Source organism: Neomonachus schauinslandi, chromosome 9 (assembly GCF_002201575.2).
Source record: "Neomonachus schauinslandi chromosome 9, ASM220157v2, whole genome shotgun sequence".
Classification (NCBI taxonomy): domain Eukaryota; kingdom Metazoa; phylum Chordata; class Mammalia; order Carnivora; family Phocidae; genus Neomonachus; species Neomonachus schauinslandi.
In genome coordinates this window covers 103,334,771-103,360,941 of record NC_058411.1, presented here as the reverse complement: position 1 = coordinate 103,360,941, position 26,171 = coordinate 103,334,771, and the positions used below count along the sequence as shown (strand labels likewise).

The 26,171-nt window shown below is 54.6% G+C and overlaps 1 protein-coding gene across 1 annotated transcript; it reads right to left on the bottom strand.

The window, feature by feature from the left end:
* Positions 1-1,886: 1,886 nt before the first annotated feature.
* Positions 1,887-24,900, bottom strand: PLEKHO2 (pleckstrin homology domain containing O2). The gene is made up of 6 exons (XM_021693757.1): positions 24,803-24,900; positions 18,078-18,227; positions 13,660-13,776; positions 8,819-8,923; positions 7,253-7,351; positions 1,887-4,903 (listed from the first exon to the last, which is right to left on the bottom strand). Exons 1-6 carry the CDS (start codon positions 24,812-24,814, stop codon positions 3,890-3,892), a joined length of 1,497 nt encoding a protein of 498 aa, XP_021549432.1. The 5' UTR covers positions 24,815-24,900; the 3' UTR covers positions 1,887-3,889.
* Positions 24,901-26,171: the final 1,271 nt, after the last annotated feature.

Sequence of the window (26,171 nt, the reverse complement as noted above, 5' to 3'; positions counted from 1 at the left end):
ACCTAGGGTCCCCCAGCTCTACAGGCCACTCACTCGGTATGGCTGTGACACAGAGGCCAGTGGCAGGGGAATTCAGGCAGGTCATTGCCAGGCAATAGGCCCTGGTCAGGTGCTTCCTGTTATGTTGGCCACCAGCCCTGTCCAGCAGCCCTCACAGGAGGAAGGGAGTCAGCCGTTGGGGAGCCCAGCAGTACTTTTTCACATCGGGGTAGGGACATTGTACATCTCCTTTTCATTGGTGAGTAAACTAGAGGCTAAGACTCACCAAGGGACTTGAACCTTGGCAGTTTGAATTGGATCTCTGTACACTGGCCCAGGGGCTTCCAAAGGGCACTCAGCGAAGCCCTGGGATCCTGCTGAGATGTATTAGGGGTGCGGTAGGCAGGGCCCAGGCTCACCCCCAACCAGGACAGGCTCTGAGGTTAAAGTAACAGCTGGAATCATTTTGAACCATCATAGGAAACACCTGTTCAGGCAAGAATCATCAATGAATACCAAATCTACAGGGAAACTTTGATGAGGTGCAACATATTTGTGCAGTCTTAAAATATCTCCCAGATTGCTTATAGTTGCAAGAGAAAAAATCATAAGTATACAATAGAAAAATCAGACACCTTGACCAGGAGGTCAAAATTGACATCACCAACGAGGGATGAATGAAGGTCATATGTCTCCGGATGCGATGTCCTGAAAAGGACCTACTATCACCTATGCAGTTTTCTGGCTGAGAATCCATAACCTCAATCTAATTATGAGGAAACCTCACAGTGACAAACCCCAAGTGAGGAATGTTCTATTAAAAAGGGTGGGGGTGCCTGGGTGGATCAGTTGGTTGAGTGCCCGACTTATTTTTGGCCCGGGTCATGATCTTGGGGTAGTAGGATGGAGCCTACATTGGGCTCTGTGCTCAGTGGGGAGTCTGCTTGAGATTCTCTCTCTCTCCTTCTTTCTCTAAAATAAATCTTTTTAGGGCGCCTGGGTGGCTCAGTTGGTTAAGCGACTGCCTTCGGCTCAGGTCATGATCCTGGAGTCCCGGGATCGAGTCCCGCATCGGGCTCCCTGCTCAGCGGGGAGCCTGCTTCTCCCTCTGACCCTCTCCTCTCTCATGTTGTTTCTCTCTCGCTCGCTCTCCAATAAATAAATAAAGAAAATCTTTAAAAAAATAAATAAATAAATAAATCTTTTTAAAGGGGGGAAGGGGGAGGAAGGGCTGTATTCTTCAAATGTATCCACATCATGACAGATAAAGGCTGTGGAAACATTTCAGATTAAAGGAGACTAGATAGACATGTAATATTTAAGCCTACACCGAAGGAAAAATATGAGGTTATTGAGTCAAATGACAAAACTGGAGTAAGAGCAATAATAAGTATACCAGTGTTAAATTTTCTGAAGTTGATAACTGTATTATGGTTACATGAAAGAATATACTTACTCTTAGGAAATGCTCAGTGAAGTATTTAGGGATAAGGGACCATGAAAACGAATTCCTCAATGATTCAGAAAAAAATTACATTTGTTAAAGATAGCACTCAGAAGATAAACCAATGGGTCAATCTGATAAAGAACACGTAGGTATTCTTTGTACTGTTCTTATTCTTGCAACTTTTCTGTTCCAAATAATCTCTAAAAATTGAAAAGCATTGTTCCTTATGACACTTAGCTCCCAGCCTGTAGAAACAATGTAGGCAGGGGTGGGGAGGGGGTAAAACTGGAGGGCCTAGCTGAGTTTAGCAAAGATGGGACCCAGCCTATGGGAGGGGAGCCCTAGAATGAAGCTTGAAGGGCCAGTGATGCCACTGACCAACGACGGCCTACCCTCTGCTTCCTTGAGGCCAGCCCTGGAGCTCGTCCCCACACCAACAAACAGGCTTGCGGCAGAGAAGTTCCATAAAAAGGGATTTATTGCCAAACTTCAAGAAAGGCGCTTCATGACAGAAGACATGGAATGCCATCCTCCTCAAGGAGGCAGGCAAGGCATCCCCTGCATATTCCCCATCCTTCTACCCCTCCTGTTGAAGCTAGCTTTCCCCTTGGGGCCCAGGCCACCACGGCATGGGGAGCCCAGAGGGACCAATGACATTAGATCACTGAGAGGGCCCCAGAGCTACTTGCTCAATCTGGTCATTTATCAGAGGAGGAAACTGAGGCTCTAGTCCCTGGAAACAGGTGACTTGGCGAAAGCCCCAGCCAGCCGAGGCTGCTGGTGGGGGAAAGCTGTTCCCCAAGAGAAACCTGCAGGGGGCCATATGATGTGGGCAGCCGATGACGTCCTCGCTCTCATACTGAAGGCAGATGGACAGGCAGACTGTGGCATGGGAACCTAGTTTTGTCCATGGAGTGTAGTTTGAGGAGGCCAGTGGGGGCTCATGAGTCAGGACATTGCTGTTCACCTCCACCCTGCCCGGGACAGGCTGCAAAGTAGACATCTGCCCCTCTTGATCCCTGGCCACTACCCTCAAGAATAAAGTAGAAGTACAGTAAAGAAGACATTGACCTGCACTGGCAGGTCTCAGTGGGCACGACTGGTGATGGGGCAGTGGACAGAAAGGCCGGGGCATGCAGCTGTGACCCTCCCTTCTCCTCGTTCAGTAAATAAAAGTGCACATGCAGAAACCCCCTGAGCAGACCTGTCAGAAGCTGCTCCCACTCCTACAGGCCCCAGGGAGGTGGCTGTGGCCCTCAGGGGGCTCTGCACCTAGATGGAGACTGGATGTGTTCCCAGAGTCAGGGACAACTGGGGGGGGATTGGGGGAGGGGGATGGGATGGAGAGGCCCAGGCTGCAAGCATGGACCAGGAAAGAGACAGAAGAAAATGCCCCTCCCGCTAGGAAGTTCAGAGGGGCAGTCCCTCTGAGGCCTGAGCCAGAGGGGTGGGGGGGTGGGGAACAAGGAAAAGGGAAGTTATTTCAGGCCCAACATACCCCCATCGGCATTCGAACAAATGATTGGGATATTGGATTTGTTTGGGTTGAGGAGGAACCAGAGACCCAGATATAAATCCCATCTGGGGAGGCACAGAAGTTGAGGTGGCTTCTCTTCTGAAGGTTGATTTATAATGAAGTATATACAGGATTTTCTGATGTTGATATCAGAGCCATTCTCGGGCTCACCCCTACAGGAAATGTGCAAGGCTGGACACAGGCTGGTCCAGGGGTAGAGACTAGACTAGGAGACCCTTCGAGTTCCTCCTCCAACCTGGAGTCCTCCAATCACAGCTCACCAGAGGGGAAGGCCTGCAGAATAGGAAACAGCCCCAGAGAGAGCCACACATCCAATGGCTTTCTCACACAGCTGCCTCCCACCTGCCTGCACAGGCCCTAGCTGGATTCCAGGTCTCACTCAGCTAAGGGAAGAATCTAGAGCTTAGACCCAAGGCCTTGGCAGCTACTTGCAGTAGGTGGGTGGGGAGGGTTGGTTATGGCTCGGATCTGCCTCTGCCATAAGGCTCTCTGCCCGGGAACATCTGGATGTGGGAGCTGCGGTGGGGGCGGGGGGGGGGGGGCTCAGCTGTGCTCTATTCAGAAGTCAGGAATGTAAACTACTGGGGGTGGGAAGCAGAGATGATGTCACCCCCAGAAACCCCAAGTGCCGTGCTAAAGCCCTGGGGCAGTTCAGAACAACCATGCAAGCAACCAAGTGTGTGCTCCCAGCCCAAGTCCAAAGCCCAGAGCCTGGGCCAGATAGCCAAATAGTGGCCTTGGGTGGCACATGGCCGCACTGGCCAGGGCAGGGCGGAAAGGATGCCAGGAATCTCTGCAGGTCCTGGCCATACCCACAACATGCCTGATGGCCCTTCTGCAGCCTGAGCAGAAGCATGTTTCTTGGCAGGGTTGGGCAATGATGGACTGGGCGGGCTAGGAGGGACCATGCCCTGGCCCGGCAGACCCTAGGGTGCACTTCTCCTGTAGAGGGTCACCAGCTCCTTCCGCTTCTCCTGTAGCCCAGGTGATTCCTGGCTCAGCTCTTCCAGATCTCTGATTTCCTGTAGGACTTGGGTGGCCTGCCTCAGCTGCTCCACAGCCTGGCTGAGCAGTGTCCCAGCGCTTACGGGGGCCGGCTCACTGTCCAGCACCTTGTTCAACAGTTTCTCTGTCTGTTCTGAGGCCACCTTCACCTCCAGCTGGGCCCGATACAGCCGTTCTCCAGGCTGCCGTGGACGCCGGGGGCCTTCCCCAAGCAGGTCCCCCAGGGAGGAGCAGCGGGGATGGAAATGAGATGGCAGGTCCCAGCGGGGCAGTGCTGTGGATGTTGTTGCATCCTCTGGGGGAGTTTCTGGGATGCCCGAGGCCTGGGGTGGCTGGATGGGCTCGGGACTGTCATCCATGCCATTCACTGAGATCTCTGCTGGATCTGGGGCAGAGGTCTCAGAGGTCTCAGGACTCTGGGCTGGCCCAGAAGCCCCCATCCCACTCATGGAGGTTCTCAGTTTCTCTGATAAGATCTTGGGTGGGGGTGTAGGGGGCTTCCCACCCTCCTTGGGCAGAGCCTCAGGAGTCTCAGAGCGGGGCACCTGGAGTTCTGTACTCTCAAAGTCAGGGGGATCCTTGGGGTTGGCGTTCTCCCAGCTCACTTTCAGTTTGTCAGGCAGGACCCTGTTGGAGGGCTGCTCAGAGCCACTGTCCTCCTGCACTGGAGTCTCCGAGTCCTCTCGGCTCCCAGGGTGGGGCTCAGACCTTGCTGAGATAGGGGCTAGGGCTCCCTCCCCAGCAGGGGTCTCCACGCTGTCACCAAGGCTGGTCGTCTCAGGCGCTGGGGAAGGCTTGGTAGGAGGCATAGGGGGCTTGAGTGTCTCCCGGGGCTGGGCTGCACTGATATCATTGCTGGGGGCAAACACCGGTGGCCCGCTATCTGGAACTTCGAGGTCGAGGCGCAAAAGCCCATCAGAAGCTGCGTTGGCTACCTGGTAGGGGACAGTATATGGGCGTTATCTTGGATGACTGGCATTTGGGTCAGATATGCCCACCCATAAGGGTACTCAAGCCTTCCCATCCAGGCTGTCCAGGCTCCCAGCCCCCCACTCTCTGCCCTGGCTTCCAAGGCCACGTGATTAGAAGCTAAAATGATACTCTGATGAATCCTCTCCTCTCCCTCATTCCCACAGAACTCCCTGTTTTGGAATCACAGGCCAGGAAGTCAGAGCCTAGTCCTCTTGGTGCCCCCCAGCCTGTGAAAGAGACTGCTTTTTAGTGGCAACTATACTAGCCTGGGCAGCAGAGGACATGGTTCCAGCCCTGTTTCTGACCCCTTTCTGGCTGTCTGGCCTTGGGAGGATCCCATCTGTGCAACCACCCACTCAGCGGGGCAATGGGACCAGGACTCAAGCATGGTCTCCCGAGTTGTCTCGAGCCCACTCACTTCTGCTTCCCCTCCCTGGAGACTGCTGTCTGATGTGCCAGCCTCACATCCAGCCCTCCAGCCCAGATCTCTGCGGCCTTTGCCTGTCCAGCTGCTCAGCAGCCAGTGCCTCCTCTCCTCATGCCGTCAGATGTGGCCCCAGACCACAGCTGACCGCCAGAGGAGGACAGCCACCAAGAAGGCAGCTGCCCCCCCCCCCCACCTGGCCCTAGGGACCCACAGGGACACCCAGCAGCCCCAGAGTGATGGAGACCCTCCCAGGGAGCCTCAGAGGCCCTGGAGCAGGGCTGGGCAGGAGGCCTCTCCCAAGGTCCCTCATGGTAGGCGTCTTGGCTGGGATCCCCACTCCCTTTTACCATGCACACAGGTATCTGGCCAACACATACACTCACTCAGTCACTGGGACATGAGTGCCTCCCTGAATTCTTCTCAGGGGGTCTCTCTCTCCAAGGCCAGCCCTCCCCCAACACCTAACCCTCCCCTCAAGCATTCCCTTTCTCTCTGGCCACGTCAGTCTTTCCTTCTGCAGGCTTTATTCCCTCAGCTGACAGGCATGAACAGGCTGTTTCATTTCAAAAACAAACTCTCCAGTGACCTTGGCCCCTTCTCTTCTCCCTCTTCCCTACCATGGTCCCCTTCCCTCTGGCAACCCCAGCTCTGTACCCCTTGACAAACCTAAGCCAACTCCTTCTCTGAGAAAATTTATGCAGTAAATGTCACCACCTGTCCCTTTCCCCAGTCCTGCCTTTGTGACTTGTGGCTGCCAACCTGGCTGATAACCCCCACATCCTGTGCCCTTCTCTCTCTCCAGATGTGCCATTTGCCTCTTTGGCTTCCTCTTCCTTGGCTCTCTACTGCCCGACCCCCACTCCCCAAATGTAGCATTTGCTAAGATTCTTTCCTAGCCTCCAAAATCTTTCCCCGCCAACATCCACCCCCATCAGCAACACTGGTCTGAAAAAGGGCTCCTCCCTTACCCCTCACCCTGCCCATAACTTCTCCCAAATTCCCTGTCCCCAGGGCCTCCATTCACCCAGTCGGCAGGCTTGGGTCTACGTCTGGACCACCCTCCCCCCTGTCTGGAAGGCTTCCCCTAGCACTGTATTCAGTGGCAAGCCCAGATGGCTCTTGCTTCCGAGTGTCTCTCCCATTGTCCCCTCCCTTTTCATCCCCTCCTGAAGTCTGGAGGGCCCACCTCCTCCCTCTTCTTAGCTCCTTGCCTTTCCCTCCCTTAACCCAACCCACCATACCCTGGGCCTCAACTGACCTCTGGAACACACCCTCCCATGCATTGTTCTCAGCTCCAACAATCAAGGCCTCCAAATTTCTTCCCATCAACAAACCTTCCTAGACCCATCTCCCCATCAAAGGGACTTGGTACACTCCAAAACTCTCCTGTCTCAGCTCAAATCATTCCCTCGGCCAGGGCCTCCCTCACATCAAGTCTGCCAACTGAAACCCTTCCCATCCTCGTTGGTTCAAATGCCAATGGGCCCTCCACGGTCTCTCCTGCCCGGCCTCTCAGAGCCCTCCTCTGTACAGAAGTTAGATACAACTCTGCTTGGAGCAGTCTGTGGACAGGTCTTTTCTCTAGGTGGAAGCTGAGTTCTGAGAGGCAGGGACTAGCCTCAGAGTCTCAGTTTCCCTCAGGTACCGACTCTGGATAAGGCCAGTGTGCAGACTCAACAAGCAAAGCAGGCATATCCCCCGCCCCCTCCGAGCACATATAACACACGAGCTTCCACACACAGAGACGCTGCATACCACTCAGGAAGCCCCAACTCCAAGAGTCCTCAGGAAAAAGATGGCCCCAAGCTTGGCTGCCACCCTAACGAGCTAGGATCCCAGGCTCAAATGACCTCCTACATGTCTAAGCCAGGGGGCAAAGTCTTACCTCCTTCAGGTGGACTCTTGTAGGGGGCCGGCGCCGCTGGCCCCCACGCACCCGGTCCCGTGTCACATGCTCTAGGGCACAGCTCTTGTCCACTTTCACCTGGGAAGAAGGAACAAGGTCAGTGCCCACCAGGGAGAGGAAGAAATGCCCAGGCATTAACCCGACTCAGAGGCAGGGTCTACACCTACATCTTCCCTGTAAAGGGGCAGGGCCCTACCACTGGCCCTCTCTTTGAGGCATCTCCCTGTGTCTGGACTTTTGCTTTTCTCCCTGTCCCTACACTGCCTGTGTCATCCCTCTCTGCCTCAGTCTTCCTGCCTGGATATGGGCTACCAGCCCTCACCCTTCAGTCTACTGCAAATATATATAAGCAGCCCTGAGGCTGCTGTTATGCTTAGCTGGGGGAGCAGGGAGAAGGCAGCCCATGATCCCCTGGTGCCTGGCTTCCAGAAAATGGCCCCAGTCACTCTCCCAGATCCGTTGGAAAAGAAAAAAGCCCAGGAAAGAGCAGGGCCTCTGCCCCTTTGGGCCAGGGTGTCTAGAGGAGGGCATATCCTCTCTGATGGTAAGGAAAGATGGAGTACCTGGGAAGCCAAAGTAAATAAGACTCTGAACCCCAGTGCAGCCTGTCCTTGATGGGGAATGTAGCTAAGACTCTTTAACCCTCAGGTCAGGCTCAAGGTCAGACCCACCCTGGATGGGGGCAGGGGCGAGGTTCAACAGTCCCTGTTCCTGACTGCTCCACCAAGACTGGGCTGAGAGCCAGCCCACATTTCTGTGGCCTCCAACACCCATGATATGTCCCATCACCCCTCACCCATGAAATGGGGATATTTTCTCCAGCTAATAAAGGGCTGAGCATAACGCAAGTCTCATAAAACATGACACAGGAGTCATGGCTGTGAGTCAGGAGACCTGGGTGTTAAGAGGAACTTACTTGGGAAGATTCCTTCCCTCAGGTCTTAGTCTTCTGCAATCCAAGGGGTCAGTTTAGGTGGCCCCCAGGTCCATTTTAACCCAAATAGCTATGAATCCATGATGTCAAAGATAAATCCTCCCTAGGAGATCTGGGCCCATGGGATACCCTGCCTACTGCAAGCCTGATCACAGCCATTGTTGCCACAGGTCATACTATATAGTACAGGGGGCTGGCTGGTCATTGCCGACAGATGGGGAGGCCCAAGGCCAGAGCCAGCCTGGCCTGGACTTGACTGAAAGCTCTCAGCTCGGCCCCCCAGACCTCTCTGGCCTGGGCCCACTGGCTGTTTTCAGCTGAGGCTGGGTTGGAAAGGCTGCATGGCTGCCACTAGTTAAATTCTACTCTATCACTTACTTTTTAATTTAAAACGAATTAATTTACTGACACCTCAGTTTCTTCATCCTTAAAATGGATACACTACCACCTACTCTGAGGGTTGCTATGAATATTACTAACAATAGTAGATGTCCCAGTGTTTGTAGCAGTGACATAATCAAGGGGTTGTCTGAGGTGGGGCAGGGGATCCTCTCTGAGATCACACATGGTGGGAAAGGGGACACAGATCCATCCACAGGACTGCATCGTACCTCATCGAAAGCCTTATTCTTGCCTCGGTTGATCCCTTCATTGAGGGCTTTGATCCAGGATTCCTTCTCCTCTCCACTGGTTGCTTGAAATTTGATGTCGCTGACCTGCAGGGGACATGGATAGGGTGGATGTTTAACAGAATTCACATTTGAGGTCTTAAGGAAGCTTCCCATCCCAGATCACAAAGTCTGCCCTGGCACAGCTGGCCAGGAGCAAACTGAAATGACCCCTACAACAGATCTGACACGGGCTTCGGGGGAGGGGAGGGGACAGATCCAGCAGAGAAGGGGCCAGCTCTCAGCATGATGCGGCCCGAGATCTGGATTAGAATCCACCTTGCCCTGTGGAAAGAGCCAAGATCTGGTCTTACTCCATTTGGCTTCCCCAGACAGCTGCCTGTTTTCTCCATAAAGTGGAGTTATCCCAGTGTACATCCACACCAGGCTGAGTACAGTGACAGAGGTGACAGGTGTGACAGCTGTCCATCGGTGAAGACCCCCTGAACCAGGGCCACATGCAGCTCTCCAGGGGCCCCCCACTCAGCCCTGGCCAAGTGAAAAAGTCCCAGGGTCTCCTTTCTGGCCTTGTATCATAGACTATACATGAGAAAGGGACCTGGGCGTCAATTCCAACCCCCTCATCGTACAGATGAGGAAACAGAGGCTCACAGATGGGATGGGACTTGGCCAAGGTGACCTAAAGTAATCCCAAGACTCCTGATTCTACACCCCACCCCACCCCAGGGGTCCCTCTCATCTCAGGCAGGAGCTCCCAGCTCGTACATGAGAATCAGAGAGGGGCACCTGGCTGGCTCAGTGGGTGGAGCGTAAGACTCTTGATCTCAGGGTTGTGAGGTGTTTTTTTGTTTGTTTGTTTGTTTTTAAGATTTTATTTATTTGTCAGAGAGACAGAAAGAATGAACGCACACAAGCAGGGGGTGTGGCACGCAGAGGGGGAGCCCGATGCGGGACTCGATCCCAGGCCCGTGGGATCATGACCTGAGCCGAAGGCAGACGCTTAACGACTGAGCCACCCAGGTGTCCCTCAGGGTTGTGAGTCTGAGCCCCACGTTGGGTGTAGAGATTACGTAAAAATAAAAATTTAAATCTTGGAGAAAAAAAAAAAAAGAATTAAAGGGCAGCTTAGAGAGACCCCTCCCTGTCAGGCTCCAAGGTCAGACAGGAAATGGTAGAAGTAGCAAGGCCACACAAACTGAGGGGCCATTTTACACAGTGGGTATCATAGCAGTAGGGCCTCTGAATTGGACAGAACACCGCTTACAGCTGACTGACCTTGAGTCTCAGTTCCCTCATCTGTAAAAGGTCAAGACCGCCACAACCTGCCTCATGGAGCTGTGTAGATCAAATATGTATCTAAAGTGTTGAATCTGGAGCTGGGCACAGAGTGAGTGCTCAGTAACAGGAATTATCACTGCTGCCTTCCTTCTGACAAAACAGTCCCAGTTTCCTCATCTGGATAAAGGGATCATGCCTACCCCAAAGCAATGCTGAGGGAATTAAACACGACTAAAGCCAGGGTCCTGCACACAGTAGGTATTCAGTAAATAGTTATTGAATGAATGAGCCAATAAATGAATGAACTGGCCCACAGTTCCTTCCCTTGCCCCGTTTTTGGGCCACTGCCCACTCTGACCTCAAGATGCCCCAGTTCTTGGTCAGGCGGGTCGCCAGCCTGCCCATCCCCCACCCTGGTGTTAGACAGTGCCTTCCCTCCTGCCACCCTCTATGTTATGTAACACCACAGTCCGCCTGGCCCCTGCAGCATCCTCGTTATATAACTTCCTCCTGGCTGCCGCCTCCTTCTCCTCATACAGAGCCCTGGGTCCCACCCACCTCCCCATGCCAGGCACAGCCAAATGCTCATTTGCATGACCAGGGTAAATTCAATCCTGGCAGCAGATCTGCAGTTAAGTCAGAAACCCCAGGGCACCTTGGCAACTGCCTCTTAGCCCAGCCATCAGGGCTGCAGGGGGTCAGGGAGGGACAGCAGCTACATCCAGGCTCTGCAAGGGCCCACCCAACCCTGTGACAGGGGCTGCCAGAAAGGTGGCCCAGGGCCAGCCCCTTGGAGCCCAGCTGCTCCTCCTTCTCGCAGGCCCCGAGATGGTGGGGCCCCTGCTTAGTGCAGGATTTAGCATGCCAGAGAGCTGCAGAGGCATATATTTGAACTCAGCTGCAGATGGAGCAAGAGCAGGGCAGAGAAAGAGCACTGGCCTGGGAGTCAAGCTCAAAGAGTTCTATTCCCACCAGTCCACAATGCACAGGCCTATGCACTACTCGGGGCCTCAATGGGACAAGATCAGAACCACTGTGCCCAACCCAAGCTGCAGTCTTTCCCCACGGGCCAGCCCACCTGAGGCAGGCTCGGGGGTGGAGGGGGGTCAACTTCTGTTCTCTTCTGCTCCCTGTGAGGGAGGAGCCCTCAGGAAGACCTACATACTAGCCAAAGGGATTCCCTGGGAGAGCAAATACATGGTTAAATGGGACCCAGTTCCACTCTAAGCAACCTTGTTATCCTGGCTGAATGAGCCAGGCGTCCCGCAAGGGGGATCAGAATGGGTCCAAGTGGAATACCAAGAAGTTGTTCCTCTTGCCCCACTCCTGGCCCTGTGTCCTGAAGAGCCACAGGCCGCACAGGTCCCTCTCAAGCCCTTCCAAGAAGCCCCAGGGGCACAGGCACTGCTAGGAGTTTCACAGCTAACAGGACTGGCCACAGAATAGGCCCACATGACCTGGGAAAGCGGGGAGGACAAAATGGCAGGGAAGAAAAAGTGGGAGGGGGAGAGAGGCAGCAGGAAAGAGGAACGGGCCAAGCTGGCCGAGACCAGCAGGGCAGCAAGGCCCAGCTAGGCCACCCTGCTTCCTGGCAGTGTCCGCCTGTGACCTCATGGCAAGGGCGTGGGGATGGGAGGCAGGGGGAGAGGGACATGCAAGACACTGGAGTCTTTGTTTATTTGATTAGAGGGGGGAAGAAAAGGCGGCACAGGAGGGTCATGTGACCTCCTGGCCGGCTGGCGGCCTCACTGAGGATGGGGAACACCCAGGGCGATAGGAAAGGAGGGTGAGAGGACCAGAGGGACATGGTGCTCTGGGCAGTTCACCATCTGACTTCTGGAGAGCCCCGCTCTCTGTATGAGTTCCTCAGGTGGTGAGAGTCAGGGGGAGTGGAACCGGATGTGCTTTCCTCCCACCATCTTGCAGCCCCCAGTACTTGCCCCGTAGCCCCATCTCCCCGACTTATCATCCTGTTCCCAGAGTCACCCAGAGCCAACCTGAACTCTTGGCAGGACTGAGGGATGGAAGAGAGGGTGTTGGCCAAAGCAGCTAAGAATGCAGCTGCACAAACAGGCCTCTCTGAAGGTGATGGCCCCCCCTGAGCTGGGCCTGACCCGCCTAAGCACACCAGCAGCTGATTGTCAGAGCTGGGGAAAGGCCCACAGAACAGCACTGACAGAGGACAGAGAAGCATGGCCCTATCCCCCCACATCCACATAAGCTCACTCAGAGACACACAAAGCCCCAGACAGACCCATGGTCAGGTGAACACTCACCTGCATATAAAGCGGTACACACACACACATGCCAGACCTCCACACATAATGTGCTCTGCATGTCACTCATTCACACACACACGACAATGACTGCTCAGAGAGAAAAGTAGGTCTCCAGAACAGGGAGGGGGCTGACGGGACTGAAAGACCAAAATATGGCTCCCCTCTTCCTAAGAGCCCTAAGCAGCAGATGTCAAGTGAAACCTGGGTCCAGCCCCATGAACTGTCACAGCACCATAAACCTGGACTCATCCCCCAATTCCCAGAGTTCCACAGTTGCCTCTGTGCCCCACCCACTGCGAAGTTGGACAAAGGGTTAGTGAGTTACACATCACAGCCTCCTGCAGAGCCCAGAGCCCTGGGGATCAGAGGATTTAGGCTCCTGGCCCTTAAAGCTAGGGGAGAACAGAATGGCCTCCAGCAGGCCCAGACCAGATGCTCCCCAAGCCTCAGCCTCTGTGACTCAGCCTCACTCTGAGAGGCTCCGCGTGACGTGCAGGGGCTGGGGTGAGGCGTGGCCCAGCTGCAGGCGGGCGCGGGCTGGAGAGGTGCTGTACACGCCCATCTCAAATCGGAACTCCCTCCTGACATCTGTGAAACCATACCATTCATCAGCACCCAGCCAGACTCCCTACCAGAGAAATGTGGTGCACACAGCAAACCTCATCTGCATGCACAGCGTGTCCCAGGCGAAGAACCTCCCCGGCAAGAGACCCTCTCCAGCTTCAGCCAAGAAAGGGAAAGTGCAAAGGGAGGAAAGGTGGGGGGCTGCAGGTGTCTGAGCACTGAGTCCAGGATGGAGGCAGGAGGGGTGGCCCACCCACAAAGGCCTGAGATGAAGTGGAGGTCACAGCCTTCCTCCGCCCCAGACAACATCAGGGTACTGCAGGCCTGGCGAGCTGAAGGCCTCATTCCCAGCTTTTCTGTCTCAGCCCTGCGCCTCATGTGTCCAGGGTGTAGGGGCAGGCCAAGGGCCCCACCTCTAACTACAGCCTGGGAAGGAGGCCCCAGAGTCTGGAAGGGGAGAGGGGACCAGACCTCTCAGCAGAGCCCTAAATGCATCAACCGGGGGCTGGGGAGACTCCAGGCCAAAATGCGTAAAAGGTCCAACATGTGGCAGCCCCTGGGTCTGAGCCTCAGCCACACTCCAGAGATCCTCCAGAGGCTATATCCAGGGGCCCAGCCTACCTTTGAGAGCCTTCCGGGGGTGATCTTCCCAAACTAACCCAGGCCTGGAGGGAGGTCAGGCAGCAGTGGGCATAGCCCTACCTTGTTCCCTGGGGATCGCTGTAGGATAAATCGGTGTTTCCGCTTGAGGAGGGCACGAAGGTCCTGGCACTTCTCATAGCTGCCCAGCTCCACTGTCTCCACACACTTCTGCTCGTCCTGGGGAGGGAGATAGAGGGGACATGAATTGGTGAGAGCCAGACACATCCAGATCCTCAAACACCCAGGTCCCACCTCAGACCCTGATCTCAGTCAGTGAGGGCATCACTCGGTCAGAAGGCAACCTTGGGCTGCCAATCAATCACCAAGATGTGGTATTCGGACCCCAGCAAGTAGATAGTGTTCAGTCCATGCTGACTGGAAGGATGCCTTTAAGGCTCAGCATCCACATGAGAAATGGGGCACCCAGCCCGGAGGTGGGTAGCAGGGCCAACTCAAATGCCTAAGGCCAAAGGAGGAAACAGCAGAAGCTGGAGAGACTTAGGAAAGGGTACCTGAGGGTCCATGCAGGCCCAGAGCCTGCTCAGAGATTTGTGGAAGAGGCAGTCTAGAAGAGGGAGCAGGATGTCACAAAATGAGAGAAAAAAAAAAGAAAAGGCTTTCCAGGCAGAGCCACAGAGGGAAGTGTGAACTAGGCACATTTGGGCTGCATGCCCTACCTTTACCACAATGATCCTGAACTGACTTCCCCACTTGGCATCTTCCTCCGCTGACCCCTGGCTAGGTGGAAAGGCCACTTTCCATGGCCTGCACAATGGAGAGGGCAAGAATTCCTTCAAAAGCGATCCCCCCACTAACCTGCCACCCTGAGGCCTTGTCACTAAGAAGACAGAGGCCAGCCTTTTCTAGGCCACCCCTGGACACTGGCTGGGCTGCCTTCCTGCCCACCAGCCCTGGCACTGGAGTATTTTCTCCATGTGGGCTCTACCCACCAGCTGCCTTTCCAGCAAGCTGCCTGGGACAAGCTCCCCACTCAGGAGTGGTCAATTCCTTCCTCTTCCAAGGGAGTCCCAGCTGGAACAACTTCTCAGTGTGCTGCATTCTCACCCTTGAGTATCCAGGGACGAAGAAGCAAGCCCTGGGGGGGGGGGGGGTGAGGGTTGGAGGGGAGAGCTGCCCTATAGGCTGGCCAACAAGTTAAGGACATGCTTGCTCTTAGACCTCACTCAGAGAGCCAGCAAGAGAACCCACCAGGGACGCCTGGGTGCTCTGCAGTTTTTGGTGGAATATCTGAGAGGCAGTGACTCAATGTTTGCAGAGGAAATGCCCTGATTTCCCTCCATGATAATCTGCATATGTTAAGAACCCCTGACACTTAGCAAGCACTTTTGCTTCTCTGATTCTCCTGAGCCTCTAAATCATCCTGAAAGCTTAGAGCCCCAGTATTTGCCTCACAGTATACAGGAAGAGAATGAGGCCTGGAGGCGAACTGATTTGCCCAAGGGGCACAGACACAAATGTAAGGGGCAGGGCCAAATGCAAAGCTACTTCCTGCCTCCCAGGCCAGAGCTCTTTCTAGCACACCACACTCCTTTCAGCCACAGTCAGAGGCTTGGTGATCAATGCCTTAGCAACAGGTCACACTCTGTCTCAGTGGTCCTCCAAGTGTGGTACCTGGGCCAGCAGCAGCAACATCACCTGAGAACTTGTTAGAAATGCAAGTTCTCAGATCCCATCCCCACTGAATCATAACTGTAGGAGAATGGGCCTAACAGTCTGATGATTAACAAGCACTTCAGGTGATTCTGATGTATGCAAAAGTTTGAAAACCTCTGCTCTACACCAGAGCTTCTCAACCATGATAGCACCTGGGAGCTTTAAAAACCCCAATGCCCAGGCAACATCTCAGACCAGTTTCATCAGGACCTGTGAGGAATGGAGCCCAGGTGTGTGTATTTTTCAAAGGAGATGACTGTAATAGCAAAGGGCAGTAACCACTGACCTGCTCTCTGTTTGGGCCGTCTGGGGAAAGATGGCAAGGGTGGCCTGATCTTTCCCATCCAGGTTCAGTTAAAATGTCTTTTCCAATTTTTGCTTCCAAGCATCTCTTTCCAACCCCTAGTCTCCAATCTTTCCAAGTTCCTCCACTCCACACACATTCAACAAGGGCTAGTAAGACCCACCTGCTCCAGGAAGCTCCCCTGCCACACCCCCAAGCCTGAGCCTTGGTGCTCTCTCGCTCCTCTGAGGTCCCCCATCCACAGAGCACCTGCCAGGCACACGCACCGTACAAGGTGCTAGGGGCACCCAGCCATGGGGAAGAACAGTCCTGACTCCCTTCTAGGCATCTCTCTCTACCCTGTGCTGCATATTTGTCTGGTTCCCCCTACAGTGCCCTACCGAAAGGCAGCCCTCAAGAGGGACACACATAGGACTAGTTTGCTGGACTGAATGCCTGACCCAGGGTGAGACTCCAGAAGGTCCCCTCCTACCTGCAACCAGAGAAAGGAAGCTGCCTGGGGAAGGATGCCCAGTTCCAGAGACAGCAGCTCACCTGCCCCATGTGCGCAGGCCTCCCTCAACTGGACAACTACTGGCCCAAACACACTCTCCTCCATCTGGGAACAAAAAGTCAGTCCATCCCCACCACCCAGCTCTCCCCAGGGTTGCCTGACCTGGGTCTCCTCTCCACCCGAAACGCTGAATCATCTGGCCCTTCTGCAGCTCAGAAAAATGGATAAACCAGCAGGCACTGGGCGGGGGCAGCATTTTTTGAATGTCAGCCTCACTGACAGCAAAGAAACAGCCAAGAGCCATTTGCACTCGCCTAGTTCCTGACATCAGAAAGAGGAATTGAACTCATAAGCATTTCTCAATTCCTGCTCCTGGGCCAACCTTCCCTACCCCCAAGTGTGAAGTTCTTGAAACTGCACAGAGGTTTTTAATAGTGACTTTTTTTAAAAGCCTGATTTATATGTTTCATGTTTGTGGGATGTGAAATCCTTCCTGCTTCCCAGTTGTGGCCAGATGTGGAGAGAGCACCCAGGACAAGTCTGGCAGTGCCTGACAGGCTGACAGCTTGGGGGCTTGTCATTCAACTCCTATGGCAGCTGGGACAGAAGGAAGCTGTGACAACTGCCTTTATTTATAAAAATATCCCCCTGCTGCCCTACAGCACATCCTAATTTGGTGACAGCAGCAGTAAGGAACATCTGGGGGGCTGTCTGCATATTTCACTCCCTTGTCTTCCTCCAGCTGCTTCTCTGACACCCCGACTCCATGAGCCTGGGGACTCGGGCAGGAAAGGCAAGGTGCTTCACAAAGGCAGTTCCGCTAAACAGTCAGATCTGGTGCCCAACCTTTCTTGGCCTGGGACAGTTATGAATTTGCCAAGATAACCTGAGGGATGCTGAGAAAGGATGGTGGGGAACAGGCAGGATCCCTCTTCTTCTGCCTCCAGGCCAGTTCTGCCCCATGTATTCCATCTGTCAAAGGCACGCAGTGAGAGCCCATTTTCCATGGACGGGCCTTCTGGTGGCCTTAATCCCAGAACACAAACGGCAGCTACAAGTAAAAGCCACCTTTTCTCCTCAGATCTTCCCCCAGAGCTTTATCAACTCTTACTTAACACACAATCTTAACATCCTTGGTTGTCCAAGTTCCTAGCCTGCTGAAATGAAAAGAGGTGCAAGCCTGAAGTGGGCAGCTGTGAGGATTATGAGAGGCACGCGGACAGCAGAAGTGGCAACTGGCGCTTGATGTTAAAGCAAAAAGAAAAGCTGAAAAGTACAGTCTGGCAGGATGGAAGAGTCTGATAAGAGGTGACTCAGAGCCACCACAGAAAGACTCACTTTTAGTCCCAACACCTTCTGTTGAAGAAGGTAGAGAATATTCAACATATTTTAGTGGATTTCCACCAAAAATAAGTTTTTAGAGTTTACCTGCCAGAATCTATGGGTGGAAAGAGCTCTGGATTTGGTCTGGGTCCCAACTCCGCCATTCACTGAGATGCCGACCAGTCATTGGCCCCCTAGGGCCTCAGTATCTTCCTCTGGGACATGATGACACTCTCATGGGACTACTAACGAGCCTCATACAAGAGATATGGAAAACCCCAAACAAGCATGAGCACAAAATATTTCTATTCTCATTGCTGAATGGAATAAGCTTTAGCTTTCTGGAACATTCACTTATATGGCATCTAGCCCAATGACAAGGAGTTACAGTATAAGTGTACACTGAGGAGACACACACGTCCCTGTGCACATACACTTCAAAGAGCCCCTCATCCAGGAGTCCTAGACTTGCACCTAGAGGTATTGTCCCCACACCACGAAGACCCAGAGAAGATCAGGCACTCGCCCAAGGAGTCAGGTCTCAAACCAAATCCAGTTACACAGCATGTCAAGAGTGGAGCAGGTGTTCCTGCACCAGTTCTGGGATCCTCTTGCTGGCCTGGGCTGCCATCCCTTTGCCCCCGCCCCCAGCACCCCCAACCTCAGGGCCAGGTGCGTCTTTACCTCGTTCTCGTAGACCAGCAGCTGGGCCTGGCAGAGGAGCAGATACCGGTCTTTCCAAAGCCCCAGGAGGCCACCACTGCTCTTCTTGATCCAGCCAGCTTTGTCTGCCCTCCGTGCTCCCCGAGGTTTCTCGCCCCCTTCCTTCACACCCTGTAAGATAGCACCAGGACATGCCATGAGGGCTGCTGCCATGGGGCCACACTGTCCAATGGCTGCACGAGGGATGTGTCCCACTATTGGGTACCTCCTCATATCCTCCCACATGAGCTTCCCCACAACCCCCAAGGCAGATATCCTTAATCCAATGTCAGAAAGAACAGGAATAGGGGCGACTGGGTGGCTCAGTTGGTTAAGTGTCTGCCTTCGGCTCGGGTCATGATCCCAGGGTCCTGGGATCGAGCCCCGCGTCGGGCTCCCTGCTCAGTGGGGAGCCTGCTTCTCTCTCTCCCTCTGCCCCTCCCCCTGCTTATGCGTGCTCTCTCAAATAAATAAAATCTTAAAAAAAAAACAAAACAGGAATAACAATAGCAACAACAATAATAATAGCAACAATAATAATAATAGGCCCCTCAATACTGAGCCACCAGATTATGTTTTACACACATCATCCCACTTAACACATATAACTACTCTCTGAGGTGGTAGCATCGTTATCCACAGGGTCCAGGCAAACTGAAGCTCAGAGAGGAGATGACTTGCCAGAGTCACACAGTGGGAGGGACAAGCCCAGAATTCAAACCAGGTCCCTGACCCCATGTTCTTCCAGCTCCGCCACTCTGCCTCTCATGGATTCATTCAACCAGTCAACAAACACTACACTGAGTACCTACAATGTCACGGGTGCTGGAGTAAGCAGAGAAGAATAAAAATAATGCATCTCTGTCCTCACAGAGCCGGCAATGCAGGGAAGGAGGAGCTGAACAAACACCAGACACAAATACATTAATAAGCATGAAACACTATGAAGGGAACAGTGAAGGGGGCGGGAAGAAGAGGGGAGTGAGAGACGACAGTGGGGGACCTGGCTGAGGTCTGGGTGGCCCAGGAAGGCATCCCAGCGGAGAGGACATTCAGGCAGGAGCAGAAGGATGGGAGGAAGCAGGCAGATGGTGGTCATCTGCCTCTCCCGCCCTGCCCTTCAAGAGAACCCATTCTTTTTTTTTTTTTTGAAGATTTTATTTATTTATTTGAGAGAGAGCACATGAGAGGGGGGAGGGGCAGAGGGAGAAGCAGACTCCCTGCCGAGCAGGGAGCCCGATGTGGGACTCGATCCTGGGACTCCAGGATCATGACCTGAGCCGAAGGCAGTCGCTTAACCAACTGAGCCACCCAGGCGCCCAAGAGAACCCATTCTGCAGCCCGTTTCCTGCCCCAAAGCAGGACGTCCTCTGCTCTTAGCACCACCACAGGCCAGGGCTTGGGGATGGCCATCCACGTGGTAAGGGCTCCAAGGATTCTGCCTTAACCACAGGCTGGTACAAGAGGTAAACTTGAGTCCTCTTCTCGGACATAGGCAGCCACCCCGGAGCCTCTAGGACAGCCGCTGCCATCTCGTGGCCTCGATTATCTGCTTAGGTAGCTGGCCGTCAGGTACATGCCTATCAGATGGGGTCGTATTTACCTCTGGTCCCCAGAACCTAGCACTGTTCCTTTACACATAATGGATGTTTAAGAGATATCTGTGAAAGGAAAATAAAAATACACCAATTTACTAACCACTTTGCTTCAGTGACTGGTGCCCACAGCAGTGAGTGTGAAGGGGAGGGTAGAAGAGGGGAGGTCAAGAGCATGTCAAATCTAGTGGATGCTAGAAGGAAATTGCACTGACTAATTTTGACTACTTTATAATTTACATAAAGTTCAAAAAAGGGGCCCCAGTTAAAAGGAGCACGCCTCTCCCCAGGGATACCCTGTGGCCACAGCTGCCTTTGGAAGGACAAGCCTGGGTAGAAGTGTGGTGAGCTATCAGGGGCTGGGCAGGGCACTGCCTCCTTGCTCTCTATCCTGGCAGGGGAGCCCCAGCCTGGTTCTCACTGTGGCCTTGCCCCTCTGAACTGCACACTCTCGTGGTTGAGAGTCAGCTTTGAAGCCCAAGTCACACAGACCGGAGGCAAGCCACTTAATCTCTCTAAGCCTTAGTTTCTTCATCTAAGAAATGGAGATATACCAGAAGTTGCAAGGATTTTAACTCCACGGGGCAAGGATTTTTGCTTTCTAGGCCCCAGGGCCTAGACAGCATCTGGCATACAGTAGGTGCTCAATAAATGTTGAATAAAGACACGGCATATAAAGCAGTGCCTAGAACACCCTAAACTTAGGAATCGGTAGTTATCATTGTCACTGTTGTTGTCACTGGCATTGCCTCTGGCTCTCAGGGACCCTTTCCCCAGGCCTGGTTTAGAATTTAGGAGAAGGCCTTTCTTGGCTTAGCTGCTGGGCTTCAGTACCCCAGAAGCTCCAGGAATGTGGGGTGCCCCTCATCATCTCTCCCTAACTTGTAGAAGGCAGGAAGAATGGGGAAGTGAGATGGTCCCAAAGGGTCTTCCTGGATGGAGGAATGAGGAAGCGGGAGACTTGCCTATGGGCCAGTTATGAGCCACCCTGACCAGGGAAAGAGGGGACTTCAGCACCCTTCAACCCTTTCACATCCGATCATGAACCACCTCCAGCACCAGAGACCCTGTGTTCAGCACCCATTAGCTACATGACCAGCAGGGGCCTCATCCCCCTCAGTGAGCCCTACAGGCTGGCCTGGGCCCAGGGCTAGAAGAGAAGTGGGAGATGGGAAACCCCATCCCACACTTCACACCTCTCCATCAGCAACTACAGTACTGTTGGCCACCTCCTAGGCCTGCAGACTCTCGGTCTCTCTCAAAGCAGTAGGGACTGCAGAACGTGAAGCTACTGCCCCGTCTCCCACTGCTGAGCTCCAAGCTTGCCTCCTGCTTTTCAGGGGCCCACACACCACCCCATGGGATCGCACACCCCTTTCTAAACTCTCTCCCTTTGTGACCTCCCCTGCCTGCCTCACCCACTGTCTGACATGTGAAAACTTCCTGTCAGCTGGAAGCTCCCGAGGGGCAAGACTGGAAGCTTGTGCCTTAACCACTGTCCTCTCGGGGTGTAGCAGAGAGAACAGTGCCCAGTGAACACCATGACTGAGTGAGCTAAAGAAGCAAGTCCAGGACCTTCAGGGATGGGTGGGAACAGGATGGAATTGAGGAGAGAAGTTACTTTGGGGATGGGGGGAGTGACAATTGAGGGGCTGGAGGGGGCATGAACCAAAGCCCAGGGAAGGGTCTTCTTGTCAGGAATCAGCTCAGCAACAGCCTCCCAAAAGGGAGGCCTGGCTGGAGGCCAGAGTCCTGCTTGCCTGCCACCCTCCACTCTGCCCCTCTCCCTGCCCCTCAGACACTCCTACCAAGGGGCCTGGCTATGCCCCAGTAAGTTTTAATAAGTGGCCCCTCCCCTTGGCAGGGCTCACAGGGGAGGTTTTGTCTTGCTCAGCCCAGTTTCTCGGCCTCCTCTCCTCTTATTGACCAGCTGACCACTGTTCTTCCTGTTTCGCCCTCTCTCTTCCTACCCATCCTCACTCAGACCCTTCCCTGCCCACTGTGAGCAGCTCCTGAGGCACCCCTGAGCACCAGCCTGACTCCCCTTTGCCTGAGGTGGGGGGAATCTCTGGGTCATTCCTTTAAGAAAAGAAAAAGATGGGCGCCTGGGTGGCTCAGTTGGTTAAGCGACTGCCTTCGGCTCAGGTCATGATCCCGGGGTCCTGGGATCGAGTCCTACATCGGGCTCCCGGCTCAGCAGGGAGCCTGCTTCTCCCTCTGACCCTCTCCTCTCTCATGCTGTTTCTCTCTCTCTCGCTCTCTAATAAATAAATAAATAAAATCTTTAAAAGAAAAAGAAAAGAAAAAGATGCCAGGTCATCCTAACCCTGTGCACAGAAGGGAACAGGTGGAAAGCCACAACACAGGCCATGATAGAGAGACAGAAACGAGCAGAAGAAATCTTGATGGCACCTCACATCACAGGGAGCTTATCACCTTTGCCCTTGGACTAAACACAATGATATGCTGACCAGACTCTTCTAAGAACCCACCGTGTCAGAGGCTGGGATAGGGTAACCAGAGAGGAAGCACACACAGGCTCTGCCCAGAGGGAACTTCCGATCTAATGAGGGCAACACAGACCCTGCACAGGGAGTCTTCAGTGTGGAGGTGGGGAGGGCATCCCCTGCTTTCGAGGGCCCCAGCCTTTTGGGAGAACACAGGACCTACCCAGAGGGAAACCTCAGCCCTAGCTCTCTGGTGGGGTAAGGGCTTGGAGTTAGTTTGGGAAGCCCTTGGAGAAGCTAAGGTTTTAGTAGGAGAGTGAGAAAGGAAAGAGACACACACCTTGACCCAGAGGAGAAGGAAGGACATGTAGGGTCTTTGAGACCCCTTCACTATTGAATGAGAAAGTACAGCCCAGAAAGCGCAAGAGATTAGCTCAAGGTCACAAAACCAGGACTGGGACAGGACACTGCCCTGCCTCTGTCTAGATGGATATGGGCAAATGGGCAGCCTGGAGACCCTAGAGGCTGAGCCAGGGAAAAGCATGACTATGAGAGGGAAGGGGGGTTGGGGGGGGCAGGACCCCAGGGCAGAGACAGGAAAGAAAGCCTAGGTTTGGGGTTTTTAACCTTACTCCAGTGGCAGCAACAATATCCCATGATATTTGCAGCTTTCACAGCTTTTGCATGTATATCAATCACATTTGTGGATTGCCCACCTCCCTCATTTTATGGATGGGGAAACTGAGGCCCTGAGAACTCAAGTGGACAAATGCCCAGTGCCCAGACCTGCACTTCTTCACTAAGCCTCAGACTGAGGAGGACTACCAAGCTATTGCAGAGAGGAGGCCACTGAAGCTGAGGGGGGCTTGGCACCAGGGTAGTTGGGGCACAGGGAGAAAGCTCTAAGCTAGGGGGAGGGCTAAAAAACAGCCATGTGAGGGGATGAGGTCAGCCTGAGGTCATGGGGCAAAGCAGGTGACTATGATCTAAGAGGTGTTTTAGAGAAACAAAGATGGGCACTGAGACCTACAGAAAAGAAAAGTGATTAGAAGAAATGGGAGGAAAAGAATTAGGGATGCCTAAGGGGAGGAAGGAGATAGGGAGCCCTTGGCTGTGTGGGGAGGAGGTGGGCAAGACCTTAGATGGCTCAGGTATGTGGGGAGCTCTTGGCAAATGGGAGCCAGTTTAAGTGGCAATGCTAGCAACTCAGAACCAGACGGAGCACAGGGCTGGGCTGGGCTGGGCTGGCCACGAGACAAACCATCGGCCCAGGAGGCCCCAGGAGAACTTCCCTTAATTGGGGGCCAGAGCAGATCAGGAGATGGAGTAATCCTGTCCCACATCCTCTGGGAGAAGGGGAGGGGCCACAACCAGACAGTCCAACCCTCACAGCAGGGGCCTAGAGTGGGGGAGGGCAGCCCCACCCCTGTCAGCAAGAAACCACAGCAAATCAGTGGCCTGACTTTGCCCCCTACTTCAACGCACTCTGAGAGAAGGGGACACAATCACACAAGACCTGGGGAGAAGGCCAAGCCCTATATTTTATAGAAGAGGAAATGCAGGCTGAGAGGGGAAGTGACTTATCTACCATCCCACAGAAATGCAGGGCCTGGCCCTGACAGACAGTGGCCCCGGGAAGTAGGGAGCTGGACACTGAAGGGGACACAGACAGCCTGGTCCACCAAGGACTCCCCAGCTGGCCAGGGTTGCCCCAAGAGTGAAGGGTTCATCTTTCCTCTCCACCCACCGCAACAGACACCTCCCCTTCCCTTGGGCTGGGAGGGGCAAAAGCTGAGACCTCTCTCAGGGGACAAGAAGCAAAGTCCTTGAGACTCAGCAGATCCTGGCTCTAATTTATTCATTCCACAGGTATACATTAAGTGCTCACTGTGTGCTTCCATGATGGGGCTGCTGGGAGAACTGAATTTGCAAGTCAAGGGTAGGGGTCACTGAGTGCCTGACCCTACTCCAGACCAATAGGGTCCTGAGGGGGAAGAGGGAAGCTCAAGGGGCACTGCTGGTCCAGTCTCCCAGCTCCGCCAGGGAGTTGGCCCTCCCAGGGAGGTGGGGAAGGCAGGGGCCAGGATCAGCCCCTATTCGGGCCTGACTCCGGAGCAAGGGAGAGGGTAGGGGAAAGAGGATCACAGGGACTTATAGAGGGGAGAAAAACACAACTCCTCCAGTTTTCACCACCAGACACGGTCACGGCCTCAAGATTCCTTGAGAAAGGGACTCCGAAACCCACAGACTCCCCCCACACACACTTGGATCTACCTCCTCAGGATCAGACCTGGCCAGCACGGGGTGTCAACGGTAACCGCGTTCAAGCCCAGTAACCCAAGCCACTTTCAGCGAGTCGTTAACTGACCAGAGCCTTAGTCTCTCTGTCAATCCAATGGGAACAGTAACCACCGATGCCCACAGTTGGTGAGAGAAGACAGGAGATAACGAAGGAGGGTGGGTCTGCGAAGTGCGGGACGCGGAACCCTAGCCCCAGCTCCATCTGCCTGGGCTCTGCCTGGGGGAATGGGGGTGGGGTAGCGGTTGGGTGTCGGCAGTCCGGCGGGAGAGGGGCTGGTTGAAACAAGGGCCTGAGCCTGCGACCCCAACAAAAGTGAGGGGCTCAAGACCCCAGCCCCCGCCCCCCGCCTGGCCCGGACCTCACCTCCTCCTCCATCGCGAGTCCGCTGAAGTCCCGCCGCTCCGCCGCTCACTCCGCGCGCCACGCGGGCTCCGCCACCTCCATCCACACCCGGCCGGGCGGCGGCTCTCTGCGTTCTGTCCCGCGGGCCGCCGGGGGCCCAAGAAACTTCGGGGGGGCGGGGTTGGGGGCGGGGAGAAGCTTCCGGGGGCCAAGGGGCGGGGCCCGGGGAAAGAAATAGCGGGGCTGGGAGGCCGGGGCCCCGGCGGGAAACGGGGGGGCGGGGCCGGGGCTGGGGGCGGAGCCTGGGCGGGGCCGGGCTTGGGTTAGGGGACTGGACGGAGGAGCCGGAACGGAGGAAGGGGGAGGGACAGGGAGGAAAGAGGTTTCCCCGACCCGCTGAGGGAAAGGACTGGGAGGGGACAGAGGGTGCGGGGGACAGGGCGGAGAGAGGGGGAGGGGGCTTCCGGCCAGAGGCGGACGGGAGGGACGCGGGCGGAGGGCGGGACCGGGGTGGGGCAGGACCAGCGAGCGCCCGAGGCGCTGGCGGCTTGCGCCTTTGAGGTTTCCAGACCCGAGAGGGCTAGGGTTGCGGGTCTGGCCCACGCGGTCCTGGGCGGCCCAGAGATGGCACCAAGAGGCTCCGCCTCTTTCCTCCTCGACGCTGGGGCAGTGGCGACAACCTGGTCCCCTTCTCCCAGGAATCTCTTCGAAGGGCCGGGCCTGGACCTCGCGTCCGGTCCCGATAATCGGGTAACGGGAAGACTTGGGGCTGGGAATCTGGACTTCGGGGTCCCTTTGCGGGGGGAGGGAGGGTTACCGCTAGTTCTCAGGGGTTCCCAAATGCAGTGTTCTCCTGCCGTCGTTGGACATTGCACAGAGCTGTTCTCCCTGGTTCCTATAATCTGAGGGTCACCCTCCACCTCCCACCCCTATCCAGCGGTGATCTTGCAGCCTCGACAGCCTTGCTGGAAGTGGAGTGTTAACACCGTGCGCCCTCATTTTACATTTGGAGAAACAGAGGCCCTGAGAGAGAAAGTGACTGGCTACATCCCAGCCTCCAGCACAATCCCTGCCCCTTCCCTCGCAGCTCTTCTAGCCAACCCTGCCCAAGCTTGCTTCAGCAGGAAGAATTAAGTGTATTGGGATCAATAGTGACCTCCTTTGGCTCTGGCTGCTATAGCAGCAGCTGCACTAGTTGATCAAGTTCCCCTTTCACTGCCTTCTGCTGGTCCTCAGGCCCCTAAGCCACTTATAGCTCTGCATGGAAAAGGGTAGCCTGGGGCCCAAGCAGGAGGAAGATGGGGGCCTACTTTTTCTTTATGCCTGGGCCTGGGTTCCTTCATCTTAAAAGATCTGAGAAAGTCAATGTATGTGGCAACCTCTTGCAGCC

Bases quoted from the DNA above. Each gene is read 5' to 3' on its own strand.
- PLEKHO2 (XM_021693757.1), bottom strand. The intron at 13,777-18,077 runs GTAAAGACGCAC...CTCCCTCCCCAG, and splicing joins TGCTGGTCTACGAGAACGAG to GACGAGCAGAAGTGTGTGGA. The intron at 8,924-13,659 runs GTAGGGCTATGC...TGTCCCCTGCAG, and splicing joins AGCGATCCCCAGGGAACAAG to GTCAGCGACATCAAATTTCA.